Source organism: Eumetopias jubatus, unplaced genomic scaffold, assembly GCF_037043125.1.
Source record: "Eumetopias jubatus isolate StellerSeaLion01/CBP00866 unplaced genomic scaffold, mEumJub1_p1.0 scaffold_5, whole genome shotgun sequence".
NCBI classification, from domain to species: Eukaryota; Metazoa; Chordata; class Mammalia; order Carnivora; family Otariidae; genus Eumetopias; species Eumetopias jubatus.
In genome coordinates this window covers 142,264,321-142,280,091 of record NW_028274811.1, presented here as the reverse complement: position 1 = coordinate 142,280,091, position 15,771 = coordinate 142,264,321, and the positions used below count along the sequence as shown (strand labels likewise).

Genomic DNA, 15,771 nt, shown 5'->3' with positions numbered 1-15,771 from the left:
TGTGCCGGAACCTGCCAGGAGGCAACCCAGCCCCAGCCCAAAGACTGCCCTCGGCCCCCGACGGACAGAGGCTGGGGGCGGGTAAAGGCAGCCGAGCTGGCTGAGACGAGCAACGCAATGCCAGGAGTGAGAGCCGGGTGGCTAGGAATAGCTCATGGGCTGAGATTCCAGGGTAAAGGTTAGAGCCCACAGACAACGCCACGGACTGCGCTTGACGGGAAAGTGGGGAAGGCCGAGACCTAGAGGGGCCGTGAGACAGGATGAGCCGTGTCCCCACAGAATTCACATGTTGAGTCCTGCCCCCACGGACTGCAGAATGTGCCCTTATTCAGCGACAGGGTCATTGCAGATATAATTAGGTAAGGTGAGGTCACACTGGAGCAGCGTGGGCTCCCAATCCAATATAACTGGGGTCCTTCTAAAAAGGGGAAGTTTGGACACACAGGTGGACACACACAAGGAGAATGCCTCGTGGACGTGAAGGCAGAGATGGAGGTGATGCGTCCGCACACCCAGGAAGGCTCTAGGTTGCCAGCAAACCACAGAAGCTCGGGGAGAGTCCTGGGAGGAAAGCAACCCTAATGACCGCTTGATCCTCCAGCCTCCAGAACTGGGAGACCATACATTTCTGGGGTCTTAGCCTCCCAGGCTGGGATACATTGTTAGGACAACCCCAGCAAAGCCACACAGGTGGCTTCTGAGAACGGGAGAGAGAAGTCTTTTCCCGGGAGGCTCTGGGACCCATGAGTTGGAGCGGTTGAGAGCAGGGCATGCAGTTCGCTTGTGTGGTCCAGGGTGGGTGGGGGTGGCTAGAGATCAATATAAATCAGTTTCTCTACCTTCTGGAGATAGACCTCAATGTACCTACTGATTAGAATGTATCAATGAAAACATCAAAAATAGTGCCTCTCTGCAGGATAATGAAGATGGGCGGAAGATGCGCTGAAGGAGGGCTGGGTGGTGAGCTCAGGGGGCCAGGTTTTCTGACTCTGCCCCTCCCACACCCTTGCTTTTTTCAGCCTGCAGCTGGTCCTCGGCTCTTCCACCCTCCAGGTTCCAGGAGACTTTGGGACTGATGGGCCTGCAGCTGTTTTTTACCCAATCCCTCCCTCCTCCCCTCCTGTGCCCTTGAGCTGTTTCTGGCTGGAGCTGTTGGCTGGGGGTAATTGGTTGAAAGTGCTTTGCATAGAGTCCATAATTACCAGGCCGGCTGCCCTAACATTTATGGACCATCAGTTTCTATAAACTGCCCTACCTCGATTGTTCTGAGACAGCTTATATTCCTTCCGAAGAGCAGAACATTAAAAAGAAAAATTAAACAAGGCTTCTGAACAAGACGTAAACAGATTTCATGACGTGGCCACAGCAGGGAGGACACAGGCTTGAACTTTTTATAGGTAGACAGCTTTTGACCCCACCCAAACAGGAAGAAACCAGAAGGGCCATTCAAATCCCTAGCTCTTCTGCCCTGGGCCCATCAGGGTGACGGACTCTTTCCAGAATCAGTGGTTCTCAGGCTTGTTCATCCAGTAGTGACCGGCGCTTGTTGCAAAATAGCCACAAAATATTAATATTAATCAAGACAAGTCTATATACCTATTTTCCCCTGGGAAGTGAGGAGAAAGCCCTCCTCCCACTCTAGTAACAGGATAATATGCGCATTTCCAAGAGGCGATTTGAGAACCCTTCTTCTCGTTCAAATTCCCAAGTTCCCAGACTTAAAAGTCTCACAAGTCCCACGGATTATGCTTCTCTGTTTACTGGGCTTCTCACAGAGGCAGGTAACCTGACCCCTGTGTTTCTAATGAATCATTTCCAAGTGTGTGTGCTTGTATGGCTGATATTTAAGTCACTTCCACACATATGGTCGAACGGCTCATATGCGTCAGGCCCGTGCCAGCTGACCTGAAGTGGCTGGTTACCGGCATGGCGGCTGGGACACCGACATAGGACACCCCTCTAGAGGCTGCATTGTTGCAACATTTATCTGGAAGATACGGGTGTGGGAAGTACAATGCTGCCCAGGCCCTGGAGATATATCATAAACCCATGCATAAAGTAAGTACAGCGAATGTGAGATTTTTAACACAAGAACGTAAATTTGACCTCACTGGTGTTGAGTCTCAGTGGAGTGGGATTTGTAATAATTTACTGCATGATATCTTGCTTCTCTCTAGAGAATGTGCCTTATTCATACCTGAATTCCCGGGATCTAGCCCACCGTTTGCCACATAGTAGGTGTTCAATATATACTGATTGAACAAAAGGCATGAATCCATCGTCCCCCAAAGGAGTGATTGGGGTAGAGTGATTGCAAGAGGTCCCCGATTCTTCTGTCCTCCTTTTATCCCTACTCTGCGATATGATTTCATAGTTCCTCTGGTGAAAAGCTGGAGTCTGTTTCCCACCCCCTTGAACCTGGGCTGGCCTGGGATTTGTCTTGGCCAGTCGTGCACAGCAGCAGAGACGGTGGCCACTTCAATTCTTGGCCTCAAAAGGCCTGGTGGGCCTCTATCTTCTCACTCGGGGTATTGCCGTAGCTGTCCACACAAGCTCAGGCTGGTGGAAGAGAGCCCAGCTGTCCCAGCAGGGACATCTGGACGAGCCCACTGTTGGCTGACGGCCCCCCAGTGAGCCCACCAAGAGCCGCCTCTTGACTCTCAGCTGAGCACAGTCACTGAGTATGGAGGGGGGTTGGTTACGTGGTTACAATACATTTTGAGACTATGCTGAGACTGTCCGTGTCCAGCACCCTCGGTGGTTTCAATGATGTCAAGTTTTACCCCTTTACCCTTTTCAGGATGGGTCTATAATCCGTGAATAATGGAAAAGTTAGCCGACACGGGAAGACTGACGAATGGACCCACTCTAGAAGTTACTGGAGGAGCTTCGGGACTTGTTCTCCCCAGCTGTGCTGACTGCCCAGGCTGCTTTGGGACGTGGAAGAGGCCTTACAGGTCACTGCTGAGAATCAACTGTGTAAACAAAGAAAACAGTCGCAGCAGTGGTTTCTCCATCTGTGTGAATTAGGTGGTCAGGCGCTACTAACTTCGTGCAGGTGAAATTAACTTGGACTCAAATTAACCAAATACACGGTCAGCAAGTTTTCCTCTCTTTCGTGGATTAATTAAGAGGGGAAAGTAGGAGAACACCTACATCCTGACCACTGGCCTAAATTAAGGTTTGGTCGTGGCAAACCCCATGCCCTGCAATTTAAAAAAGTGGTGTCTCACAGATGCACCCATAACAACAGTAGTGGTCACAGTTTAGCTAAAATGAGACACTTATTGGTGGCTGCCCAACAAAGACCAGGAACCAAAAGCTGGAAATGCTCCCAAGGCTCCTGCAGTTTCGATATCGAGAGCCAGGCTCTGGTGCACACAGAGCAGACACGAACTTTGGGGTTGGTGGATTTTCTAGACTTCAAAGTCTGTCAGTCCAACAGAATTCCAAGTCTACTCAAAACAACTGCTACATCGATCTGGGACGTAGAACCGTTCTGATTCACACGTAAGATTTTATAATTCTCTTTTAAAAAGGAAAATTTTAGATTTAACTTGAAAAACGATGATTTTTTATCTTGATGACCACGTTTCTTACGCCGGTTTCCATAACACAGGACACTCAGCTTTTCTTTTCCGTGATTACAGACGCCTAGTAATTAGCTATTAGTCCCAAAGCCTTATGCAACTATGACTAAAATAGGGAACGTTGGGCTTATTTAAGAAATCTAAATAAACTGGTAGCAAAAGGGAACTAATTTACACATTGTGACACAAATTATCTAGACCTACTCGTTTCACGTCTGGAATTTTCCCCAAGGCATATACCAGATCAAATCCAGCTGTAGGATGTTTCTTCAAAGCACATGCACAAGTTAGTATTCAGGGCCTGAGTTGAAGGAAGAAGAGCATCTCCTCTCAACCCCAGGCCCTGAAGCTCTGGGCCCAAGTTAAATGATCAATATCAACACTTTGGCTCAGAATCTGGCCCGTGAGTAGCATCTTCTTATGGTTTCACACTGTTCTCAGCACAAAAGTCTGTGCTACATTCAAGAGGAAAACCAAAAGTGTCTCGCCCCATTTACTTTTAGATTCACGGTCGTGCGAGTAACCATTGGCTGCCATCTGGATACACCCTGAATGGTTTGGGTTAATTTTCTGACTCCTTTATTCACCACTGACATTCATGGAGCTCATGCAGCCGGTGCTGTTTTGAAGGTACACGATGGATTTATGAGGTGTTATTCATGGGTTTTATGCAACTGGGCTCAATAGATGTGCCACTCAATTTTTATGCCCGGAAAGCTGAGCTGTTTTAAAGCCAAGGAGCCCAGGCTCTTAAGAGTTTTATCGCCACCCAGAAGGCAGCAGAAGCAGGACTGAGGCTCCAAAGCAAGTCCTTTTCCAAGGTCTTGGTGCCAATCTCTGCGGGTCAGTGTATGTATGATATAGCTTTCTTATTTTTTCATGGAAAGAATGTTATGCCACAGTATTTAGTCTCGTCTTTGAATAAAATAGCCTTGTGAGCCCCTAAAATAGGTTAATTTCAATACATAAAACCATCTGTTTTATTTATTTAACACATAAAACAACCATTTGTTCTCACTGCTGATAAGCATCAATCCTAAATTACCACCATTCTGTTTTTATTTTTAAGATTGAGTGTGTGTCAGAATGCGTGTCTCTAGGAAGCCTGGGCCATGTGGTTGACCTTACTGAAATCACTTCCTCTCTGACACAGGGCTTGGGAGTCAAAGAATGAAAGCTAGGACTTCCCAGGGAAAACACATTTTCCTTTCTTGCGCGAGGAGCACAAACCCCATTCCTTTCATCCCTTGAAATTTTCATGATAAATGTTTTAATAATTACTGGAGAAATCACTTACTACAATAAATGCATTCGGATGGCTGGAAAAGAACAAGAAACGACCCAAGCGAGCGCCTTGCGCGAGGGTCAGCAGCCTTACCTATCAGGGTATGGAAGATAGCAGCAATGGCGCCGGCCACCACCATGCACAGGACAGCTTTGGTCCTGTCTCGCTTGCTGTTCACAAACACCAGGCCCACATTTTTAAAGTCACTCATGGGACCCGTGAAGAACTTCATTAGGGAGTACGCCAGCCCATAGCTGGCTAGCATTTCCACCGCATCCTCCTTGACAGCAGCAATACCCCGGTTCAAGGCCTGTGGGGGGAAAAAGACAACCCACAAACAGCATTAGAAATGTCGTCGCATCTCCAGGGACTCACACTTCCAAAATAAAAACTCAGCAGACAGGTTTCTATAGAAACGCTAGGCAGCTTATAGGGTAAAGCTCACTATAATTTGATAAAGGTTATTAGTTTTCATTTTCATCCGTATTAGCTTCGGTTCGAAATATCTTCTTGTAGGGGAGATATCTGCCCGTTGGGGTTAAAATAATAGAGGAAAGACCCAACAAGCATTTTATGCTAATACCAGAAAATAATTCTAGTAAGTTTTGGTTAAAAGCTTTACCTGTTAAATTTTATTTGTGGGCTGAATTTATGTAAGGGCAACAGGCATTCTAGAAATGAGTCAGACACTTTGTACGGAGTGGGTGATGGCTTTTCTTTTTCTTTAAGGAAGGGGGAATGTGTGCATGTGTGTGTGTGCACGTGTGATTGCGTGTGTGTGTGCACCCATAACCTGAAATACTATGTATGTGTTATGTAGGTACCCTTCATAGCATAGAGTAGATTCTATGCTATGAAGAAAGTATTGAAGGGGCGCCTGGGTGGCTCAGTCGTTAAGCGTCTGCCTTCGGCTCAGGTCATGATCCCAGGGTCCTGGGATCGAGCCCCATTGGCGGGAAGCCTGCTTCTCCCTCTCCCGCTCCCCCTGCTTGTGTTCCCTCTCTCGCTGTGTCGCTCTCTGTCAAATAAATAAAATCTTTAAAAAAAAAGTATCGAAGGAATATATTATATAATTGACGAATGCTATTTACCCAATTCTTACTATATTTTAATTTGAAATGTATTCCTGAGCTCTGTGCAAACAAGTATGAAAAGAAAATCTTTAAACCAAAAACACTGTTTTTGGATGATGTTTGCTCAAGAAGTTGTGATCACAGAATATTCTGATCTCTTTTTTTTAGGGATGGAGTGGGGAGAGCCAGAGGGAGAGGGTGAGAGAGAGCATCTTAAGTGGTGCTCCAACTCACAACCCGGAGATCATGACCTGAGCTGAAATCAAGAGTCAGACGCTTACCCACTGAGCCACGCAGGTGCCCCAGAATATTCGGATCATTTTCACCATCCTCCACGAGGGACCCTGTGAGGTACCTAGGCGGCCTTGTCAGGATGGCATTTCCAAACTTACTTTCCTACTTGCTCGACAAATTACACCACAGATGGTGGGAATGGATGTCTAGGTGGAGAGAATTAATAAAACAAAGTCGCTAGGACCTCACCTGTTCTTTAGGAACAGGAAACTGATTAAGGAGAATCGGCTTTCTATGCAGGCATAGGCTTTTAGAAACAGATGTAGTGTAAGCACGAACAGTAAGTTTTGATTGCTCAGACAACTATTTCAAAGAGGCATCCACTTTCAAGAAAACTGTTGTGAATAAACCCATGGCCAGCCACACGACTAGACAAAGAGCCAGGCTACCTTCCTCACCACTAAGGCTCCTTTGTTTTAGAGATCTTGGTTGATTTCATAATTGGCCATTTGGGCCACTTGTCTCTTCCCCAAGAGCTTTAAATTCCTGTTCTTATGTCTTAAATTCACCAATAAAGAGTAAGCCTGTGAAACTCTGGGTCCCCACCCTTGACTCCAATAAAAGCAGAATCCCAGGCCCATGTGTGTGTGTGTGCTCCCCCACCACCCCCATCTCACTGGGGTAACCCAGGTGTGCTGTGCAATTTCTGGGTCTAGTAAGTCATAAACCTTTCTTTTTTCAGTTTCCTGATGGTTATTGCTGAAGGGCGTCCTGCAATCATAGTGAGATCCACAAAGGTCAGCCCAGTAGTAACACTGATTTTGAAAGGGGGAGATGTCTGTGGAAGGCCCACTGGAGCCCATGTTAGGGCCCCAAAGCACAAAATAATAGACTTTATTTTTTAGAGCTGCAAAATGGAGAATGTACAAAGTTGCTATACTCCCTCTGCCCCAGCACAGACGACTTTCCCCACTATCAATATCCCATGCCAGAGTGGTACATTTTTACAGTCAATGAGCCTACAATGATGCATCTTTATCACTCAAAGACCATAGTTTGCATCCTAGGGGTTTTGACAAATAAATAACGACAACGTATCCATCATTATATAATTGAACCCAAAGCACAGTTAGCAAAAAAAAAAAAAAAAAAAAAAGTATAGGAAAATACCAATGTGTAAAATGGTTTTAGAAGAACCTAGAAGAAAAATATCTAATAGCTATAGGAATTTAGTATCATTCTTCTGAGAAAGTTGGTGTTAGATAAGCTAGTTTTTGATAATTGTTTCCAATTATATGTCTAATCATCTTTTCCTTTTTTTCCAATAATACTTAAAAATTCCCATAAGAACCTTCTTATTACCCTTTGTGGAGCATGCCTGCCATGATGCCTTCTTTAGAAAAAATTTTCCTTCTAGCAAATACATCTAATCTCTTTGATCTGATCTGATCTAATACTTTAACACCCTAAAGCAAAATAAAAACCAAGAAGCTCCTTGATCATAAATCCTGGTTCAATAGGCACATCTAGTCAGAGTGTCCTGTCATGTGTCAAAACCTATCACTGGATAATCTTCCAAATTAATTTTTTTGGACCTTATGCAGTGGATGCTGTTGGCATCCCACCCAGACCCTTTACTGGGTGGGAGTTGGCCACAATGGCTCACAAGCTGCCTCCTCCTCAGGAAAAATTGTCCCCAGCCACTTTGGGTTGGTTAAGCCACACCTGACCCCCAGGATGCACACAGCCAATGGCTGGCTGACACAGGGGTATAGAAGATCAGCTTCCCGCCTCAGTGACGGGGAGTACAATGCATACTCCAGAGCTCCCCGTGGGATCAGGTGGGAGCTAGTCTCCAGTGGAGACCACCTCCTCGCTTAACTTCTCCCCACCACCCAACTCTCCCATCTCCCTGCATCAAATCACCTGCATAAGAATTCCCCAACACAGGCTCTGCTTCCAGAGACCCCAACTTAGGACAACTTCTAATTATGTTGCTCTCAGACATTGAGATCGGCGTATGGCTTGGTCTTTTTCCTCCTTGTCCTTCCCCAATATCTATGACCGCAAATTGTTTAGTTTTTCATTGCCAGAACATTTGTTGAAATTTAAGTGATCGATATTATTTAGCATAGGTTGAAAAAGCATACAGGAGGACACCTAATAATGCAGGATTAGACTATTTACATGTCTTGTTGACAAAACATTATTCTTGGCTAAAAAGACGTCTGCCTTGGCTGGGGCACCCACTTTCTATTTCCACCAACAGGTCCTTGATGGGAGTCCTAAAGGCAAGGCTGAGGCAAGTGAGAGGCGGGGGGGGGGGGGGGGGGAGGAGGAGGGCGCAGAGAATGAGGCTCTGTCAGCAAGACTGAGCGTGAACACTCCACTTTGCTCAACAATTATGGTAATTTGAGGAAGCACGCAGGGTTTAGAGCCACGCAGACTTGACATGGATGTGCCTCTATCACTTAACTATTGAGTGGTGTTGGCCAAGGCACTCATTCTCGCTGAAATCACCGGGCTGATCTTAGGTCGGACGCAAGTAGAGTACAGGGAACCAGGGAGTGACTGGCCTGGAGGAGGCACTTAAAAAGCAAGGATTTGTGTCTATTTTGTTTACCACTCTTATACCGGCCACTTCACCACATCAAAAACACTCAAATATTTGTTGTTGTTGTTGTTGTTTTAAGATTTCATTTATTTATTTGTCAGAGAGAGACAGAGAGAGAGAGAGAGAGAGAGAGAGAGAGAGCACGAGCGGGGGGAGTAGGAGAGGGAGAGGGAGAAGCAGACCCCCCCCCATCCCCGAGCAGGGAGCCCGATGCGGGACTCGATCCCAGGACCCTGGGATCATGACCTGAGCCGAAGGCAGACGCTTACCCGACTGAGCCACCCGGGCGCCCCTACACTCAAATATCTGTTGAATGAATGAAGTATTTTCTACTAGGAACTTCATGCCCATATTAATTTTTATCAATTTTAAAAATCGCATTTTGATTCTAAGATGTTATTACTTGTCAGATATACCACTGATTTAACGTTTTTAATGACCACAGCAAATGTACACTGTGGATGAAAAACATTCTAATTTCAAGAAACATTAAAAGGCAAGGAAAGAAGAGCTTTACGGTTGAGGGCATCTGCTGTATTAATACCATTAGCCTTTTCTATTACTCTCATTTATAGCAAGTATTTCCCTCAATTTGTCCACTTTATGATTTCCTGATTTTCTTCTGATCCCCCAAATAATAAGTTATATGTGGTCCATCAGTCATCTCGTGGAGTTTCTTCCCATACTTTTTTGAACTTGGCTGTTCCTACCCCATCCACAAGTAAGGTAATTTTCTTCTAGTTGATGGTTTCATTTGCACACTTAACTTTTAATCCTCCCGGAATTTATGCTGTGAGATATGGTTCAAAATTAATTTCCTAAAGAAATAATTTATTTCTTCAAAACTGATTTGAATAAACACCGATTGCCCATTATTTGTGATGCTTTCTTTCCAGTAATTCAACCTTCCAGATCCTTCTATCACCTGCTGTTTGCTTCATCTGTCTCAACTTACTTCCCTGTTCCTTTTCACAGCATGTTCATTACCTGACATTATATTGACTATTTACTTTTTGTTTGTCTTCCTATCTTCTCCATTTGAATGTAAGCTCTAGGGCACACAGAACTTCGTCTGGTTCATGATACGTCCCTAGACGTGCAACGTGAGGGGATCACATACTGGTAACTGTGTGAAAGAATGAAGTACCATGTTCACAAGCAGTATAAACACTTACTGTGATAGGTACTGAAGAAATGGAATATGCCAACGAACCGGGACTCCTTGGAGGAGCTTATTCAGATGGACTAGATGAGGAAACCCCTCCAAGGATGTGACAACTGAGGTTACAGTGGAGCTGAGGCCCCAAGATCAAGAATGAGCTGGTTGGATGAAGAGCTGGCGGAGGGCCGAGGGCTACCGGAGGGCTTGGTAAGGCCAAGAAGGGGCCAGGAAGAGCGGTGGGGGGTGGGGGCATTAAGTGAGTTTGGAAAAGTAGGCAGTCTCTTCCTGAGCTGAAGAGACTGGGAGAGGGAGGAAGGTTTGGGGAGAAAAAGCAAGCGCTCCGTCTGGCTGTCCCCATTGGGTCTGAGATGCCCCTTAGAATTCCAAATGGAGAAATCAGGTAAGATGGTTAGCTTGGTGAGTCTGGAGTCCAGGGGAGACGTCTGCGCGGTGGACATACATTTGGAGGCCATCAGCATATGGGTAGTACTTAAAGGCACGAGACTGAACGAGATAATCTAGGTAGGATGTAGATAGAAAGTGGTCCAAGAGTCAGCCCTGTAGCACTCTAGAAATGAATCTGAACCCATTCAGGAGGTGACAAGCTCTCTGGGTGATACAGTAACTATGCTGCAGTTCAGCACGAATTAGCTCGCTGGTACCGTTCTGGCCGTGGCATTCCCGAACACTGCTGCATCTCCAGCCAGAGCACTGTGGGTTCCAGGAAGGACAGCCAGGAGCCACGGCGGGGAAAGAGGACCAGCTACGGTCTTGAAGTTTAGCTAGAGTAGTGCCTGAGAGGTCTTTGGAATGAATTAGGCTTTGAGTCAGGATTCTGTCCTAACGACAGAGGTTCACCCGCTATTTAAAGGCAAGCTCCTAAACGTTTGCGAACTTTCCACAGTAAAGGCACTTTAGATTAGAGTCAGGCATAAGGCATTGCAAATACAAAGGCGCCCGTCAATCACGGCCCAGTCCTGGTCCCTGATGGCATGGCTCAGGGCCTTCCTCACACTTTAGATCAGTGTTCTCTATGCTGCGGATGCTCAGCAACATGGAACACTGGACTTAAAACTATATCTGGGTCCTGAAGGCATTCAGTGGGTTCTACCTGTCTTAGTTTCTCCCAGTGTCTGCAGGGCTCGTGGTGCTCCGTTGCCTGATTTTTTTCCCCCCAGAAAGTTATCAAAGCTACAGGATATTAAAAAGTAAAAAACAAAAACAAAGCAAAACAAAACAACCCGCAGGGAAATGGCTAACTAATCCCACATGTGATCTCCCTGATATGAAGAGTCTTACTTAGATCCTTAAACCCCAAAAGAGATGAAGTTGGGCTCTAGAGACCCGAAACATCTCCATATTGCAGACGGAGATTCTCAGGGCAAGAGTCACCAACTCACCCCGATCCTGCAGTCATTTCATGGCAACGTGACCACAAGCATTCCCTGCTGGCTGGGAGGACTCTGGTCTCCCCTGGGGAGCAGGTGCGGGAGGACTGGTGCACAGCCTGCCTCTCCCTACTGGGGAGATGTGAGGCCCTCTCTATTTCTCCCACTCTGTCTCTTGAAGCTTCATGCAACTTGTCTCTCTCTTGACTTCTCTTCGGCTCCTCCTGCCTGTCCTCCCTTATCGTGCCCCACATTTCAGGGTCACCACTTTAATTACACTCGTGTCAATAACCACAACTTATTGTGTGCAAATCTCTGACCTCAGATTCATCTAATTATTTACCTATTCCCCTCTTCTCTGTATTTACAGGCTTCTACTTGGGTTCTGAGAGGGGCCGGAACCAGGTCCACGGCACGGACAGCTGGCTGCCACCCGGCCAGCCTCCACCCTCCGCCTGGCTGTTCTCTGCCCCATCACCCTCCATCTTTCCCGTTCTCTTCTCTCTGCATCTCTGTCCTGCCGCGTTCCCTCTGACTCAGCAGATAACTTCACCTCTTGCTTCATCTGGAATATGGAATCCATGAGAATTGAAAGTTTTGGGGGTGCCTGGGTGGCTCAGTTGGTTAAATGTCCGACTCCTGATTTTGGCTCAGGTCATGATCTCAGGGTCCCGGGATGGAGCCCCATGTTGGGCTCTGCGCTCAGCACAGAAGTCTGCTTGTCTCTCTCCCTCTCCTCCCCCGCCCCGCCCCCACTCATGCACTCTCTCTCTCAAATATACATATAAATAAAAATCTAAAAAAAGAAATAAAATTTCTTGTTGCTTCTCTCCCTAAAACAAACCTCAACAAAACACATCTGCTCAAGCCCTTCCTCACCACCTCTGTCCTGTTACAATGGAAAGGTCAGTCTGACCAGGGTGACTCCAGGGCTGTCGACCTGGGCTCTGCATTTATGTCCCTCTGACCTTGACAGGAGCCCCCAACCTCCTCTCTGGCTTGTCTGATCCTTGCTACATGACTGGTTCTTTCCCATCAACACTTACAGGCACATAGGTGTCCTCCATCTTAAAAATAAACCTTCTCTTGACTCCTTGCTTCTTCTAGTTCCCGCCTGCTTTCTCGCCTTCTTTTCATAGATAACTTCTATAAAGCGTTGGTTTCTTTCATTATGTTCATGTTTGTTCTTCCCATGTACTCCTCAGCCTGTGGGAACAGCAGCTCCGTGCGTGCAGGAACCTCACCTGTATCCCAGGTCAACCAGTAATGGTGGGCTGAACGCACCCGCTGAGCCCTGGCTTCTGCCTTCCTCCCCCCGCCCCCCCATGCTCTCCCTGCGAAAGCAGACGGGCACTCTTCTGTTCTCACCTTTCCAACCCCTCAGCAGATCTGACCCTGCTGGCTACTCCCTCTTTGAAACGCTTTCCCCCTTGGCTTCAGTGGCATCAAGGATTCCAGGTTTTCTTCCTGTCTCTCTCTCCTTCAGCTTTTCTCCTGGATGCTTTCTCTTTCGTGGGCTCGTAGATATTGGTGTCCCCAGGGCTCGGTCTGGGCCCTCTCCTGTCCTCACTCTCGCTCAGCGATCCCACCTTCTCCCACAAACCCTAGTTACCTTCTGTCTGCTCAGAGTTCTCTGGTCCATCTCTCCGGGCTTCTTAGACTTCTCTTCAGCTCCAAACCCACACCCCTCCGCTGAATGTCCCACTGGCGCCTCACACACTACTCTTCCAAAACCAAGTTCCCCACCAACGGACTACGTGGGCTCCCGCGGCCCGCCTCGTCTGGGGCTCCAGCTGAACGCACGGACCCGGAGTTCCCACCCAGGGGTCCCCGGATGCCTTCTTTCCCTCACTCCCACAGATCTCTTGGTCCCATCCACACCTCTTCCCCGGTCACTCTCACATCTGTCCAGTTCTCTCTGGCCTCGCTGCCGTGCCTTGGGTCAGGTCTCTGAGGGTCTTCCTGTCCCTAAGCCATCCTCCGACCCTCCACATTGCGGTCAGATCGCAAAAATCCAAATTACTAAAAGTGCATGCAATGTGCTTTAGGGCTGCACGCCGTTCACAGACCATGATCTCCATACACCATGCTCTAAGCATGTCTGGCACATGGTTAGTCAGCAGCCAATAAATATCTGGGCAATGAGTGAACAAGTACAAAAGCCATTCATGATCTGACCTTGCCTGACACTGCCTCTTGCACTGTGTGCTTTGTGAAGCCTAAACTGACTGCGGTTTTCTGGATATACCATCCTCTCCCTCATCTGAGGGTCCTTTGCTTAAGCTCTTTTTCTCTGCACAGATTCACCTCTACCCCGGTCCCACCCATGTATCTGGTCAATGCATCATCAGTTGACCATATTTTCTGGAAGCCGTCCCTGGAGCCTACCTCCTGCTCTGTGCTCTGCAGCCACTGCAAGGACCTGGGACCCCTTCACTGCACCCAACATGGTGTACTGTGCTCACCTGTTTACTTGACCCTGCATCTCACCAGACGACCTGAGGCAGGGATGGGTTTACTTCTGACCACTTCTCCCACATCTATTCAGCACACCTCATACGTCGTTGAAAATCAATCCATGAATAAACAAATGCGTTACTTGTACATACAGCTTGAGTATGGTCGTTCATCAACAAAACCCTCCAGCTGCAGGTCTGGGTTTCTGGGTAAACAAAGCTATTTTTGGTGGAACTTATGTATTTAAAATAAATATGCAAATTGATAGCAGGAGTGCTGTACATATTCTTGTCATTCTGGTATTTGCTCAAGAGATAGGCAAGGACTTCCGTTGTCACTTCTATTATGCCTCACTGGGCACCCGGGTAGGCATTGGACCAAGGTGGGCTGCTTAACTTCAGACCCACAGACAGAAAGAGAAAGCGACACTGGGCCACATGATTAACCTCTTAAGTGTAAAGCTTAAGCAAAGATTTTTTTTCTGGCTCCCTTTTGTCCCATCCTGTGGATGTCAACTGGGATGGAGGACAGACCTTTATAGCGTCAAATCCTGTAACAGAAGTTGGCTGCCACGGTAAGGAAATCAGAAGGCAAAGGAGAAAAGACCCTTCTTTGCCCTCACCCCGGAGAAGCGGAGAACCCTGCCGAGGCGTGGGTGTGCCACTGACACATAACCCAGGTAGTCATCTCCAGACTGTAAAAGGTGGGTGCTTGCAGGGGCAACAAGGCATCGAGAGAGAAGGCCACACGGTTCAAGAAGTGCCAAGGGCAGTCAGAACCTGACCTGGTAACTGACGCTCATGGAGAATTGGTAAAAACACGATCATGTTGCTCATAAAGAAACAGCTTTTCAAATTCTTCCACAAAAAGGTGTTGAGTTGGAAACTGGTATTATTCCCTAAAATAACAAGAGATTAGATTCAGCATATGAAATGCTGAAATTCCTACTTTTTTTTTTTTTTTTTTTTTTTACTTTTAGTAAAATGAATACTTCCTTCAGTGCCTCATCCTGGATTAGAAAAATGAATGGGACACTGGGTTCAGTAATAATTCTGTCTTGCTAGACTAATCTTTTTGATAAAAGACTATTCCCCTGTCTACAGCTTCACTGATCCTGTAACACTTTTTATGACCTGAAGCAAACTCGCTATTGTCACAAAAGATACAGTTTAAAAATCTCTCTCAAACCCAGGGTTCTCAGAACATTTCAGTTTGTAAAAGTGTGGAGAATTCAGAAGTATATGTGTAGGCAAAGCTACCTGTGGGGAAGAGCTTCTTTCAATGTCATGGATGATCAGCACCCTTGGATTTCAATACTCTCAATGAGTCTAGGTTTCTGGAATTTTCCACTGTTATTGTTCTGTTCGTCTGTATTTTAAAAAGTGGTTTGGGTTAAATTAGATCATTTGTCTTCCCAGTAATTTTCCAGCCATGTTTTATTTTCTCAAGGATCTATACTGCTCTAAATGAGACACCCTCGCTCTGTTTAGCTGGCACTCCAGCCAAGAACTCGACACCCACACACGAGGTTGTGGTTTAAAGGGGGCAGCAATAAAATGAAGCCTGGTCTGGCCTCGTTAGCAGTCAAAGTCATTGCTCTGTGCGGTGCCATCCATATTTAGTGCTTCCTGAAAACACAGAGACAACGCGCGGCAAGGCCAAAATATGACACTGGCTTTTTCTGTCACTTCCCACACCTGCAGAAGAGTTTCCATAAAGACTAGAGACAAACTACCAAACAGGTACCAAGTATGGCTAACTCAGTTTCCTCCTGTTGCTTTCTTCAGTATCTCAGGGGAAATAAAAGAACATTTACTTTTTGGCCTCTTAAATGGAAGTAAGTTAGTTCATTAAAAGATATACGTTAGTGTTATAGGACCCTCTTCAAATCATCTTGATCCTCCATTTAAACATGAAGCTTCTTCATCACGTGGCTTAACTTAACTTGGATTCAAGATGGTGGGAGGC

The 15,771-nt window shown here is 46.6% G+C and overlaps 1 protein-coding gene across 1 annotated transcript in view; it reads right to left on the bottom strand.

The window, feature by feature from the left end:
• Nucleotides 1-15,771, bottom strand: part of ANKH (ANKH inorganic pyrophosphate transport regulator) — a 130,200-nt gene that overhangs the window by 49,504 nt on the left and 64,925 nt on the right. Inside the window, exon 2 of the mRNA XM_028098067.2 lies at nucleotides 4,969-5,185. Within this exon, the coding sequence (XP_027953868.1) occupies nucleotides 4,969-5,185 (217 nt within the window). The remainder of the gene's footprint in view (nucleotides 1-4,968; nucleotides 5,186-15,771) is intronic.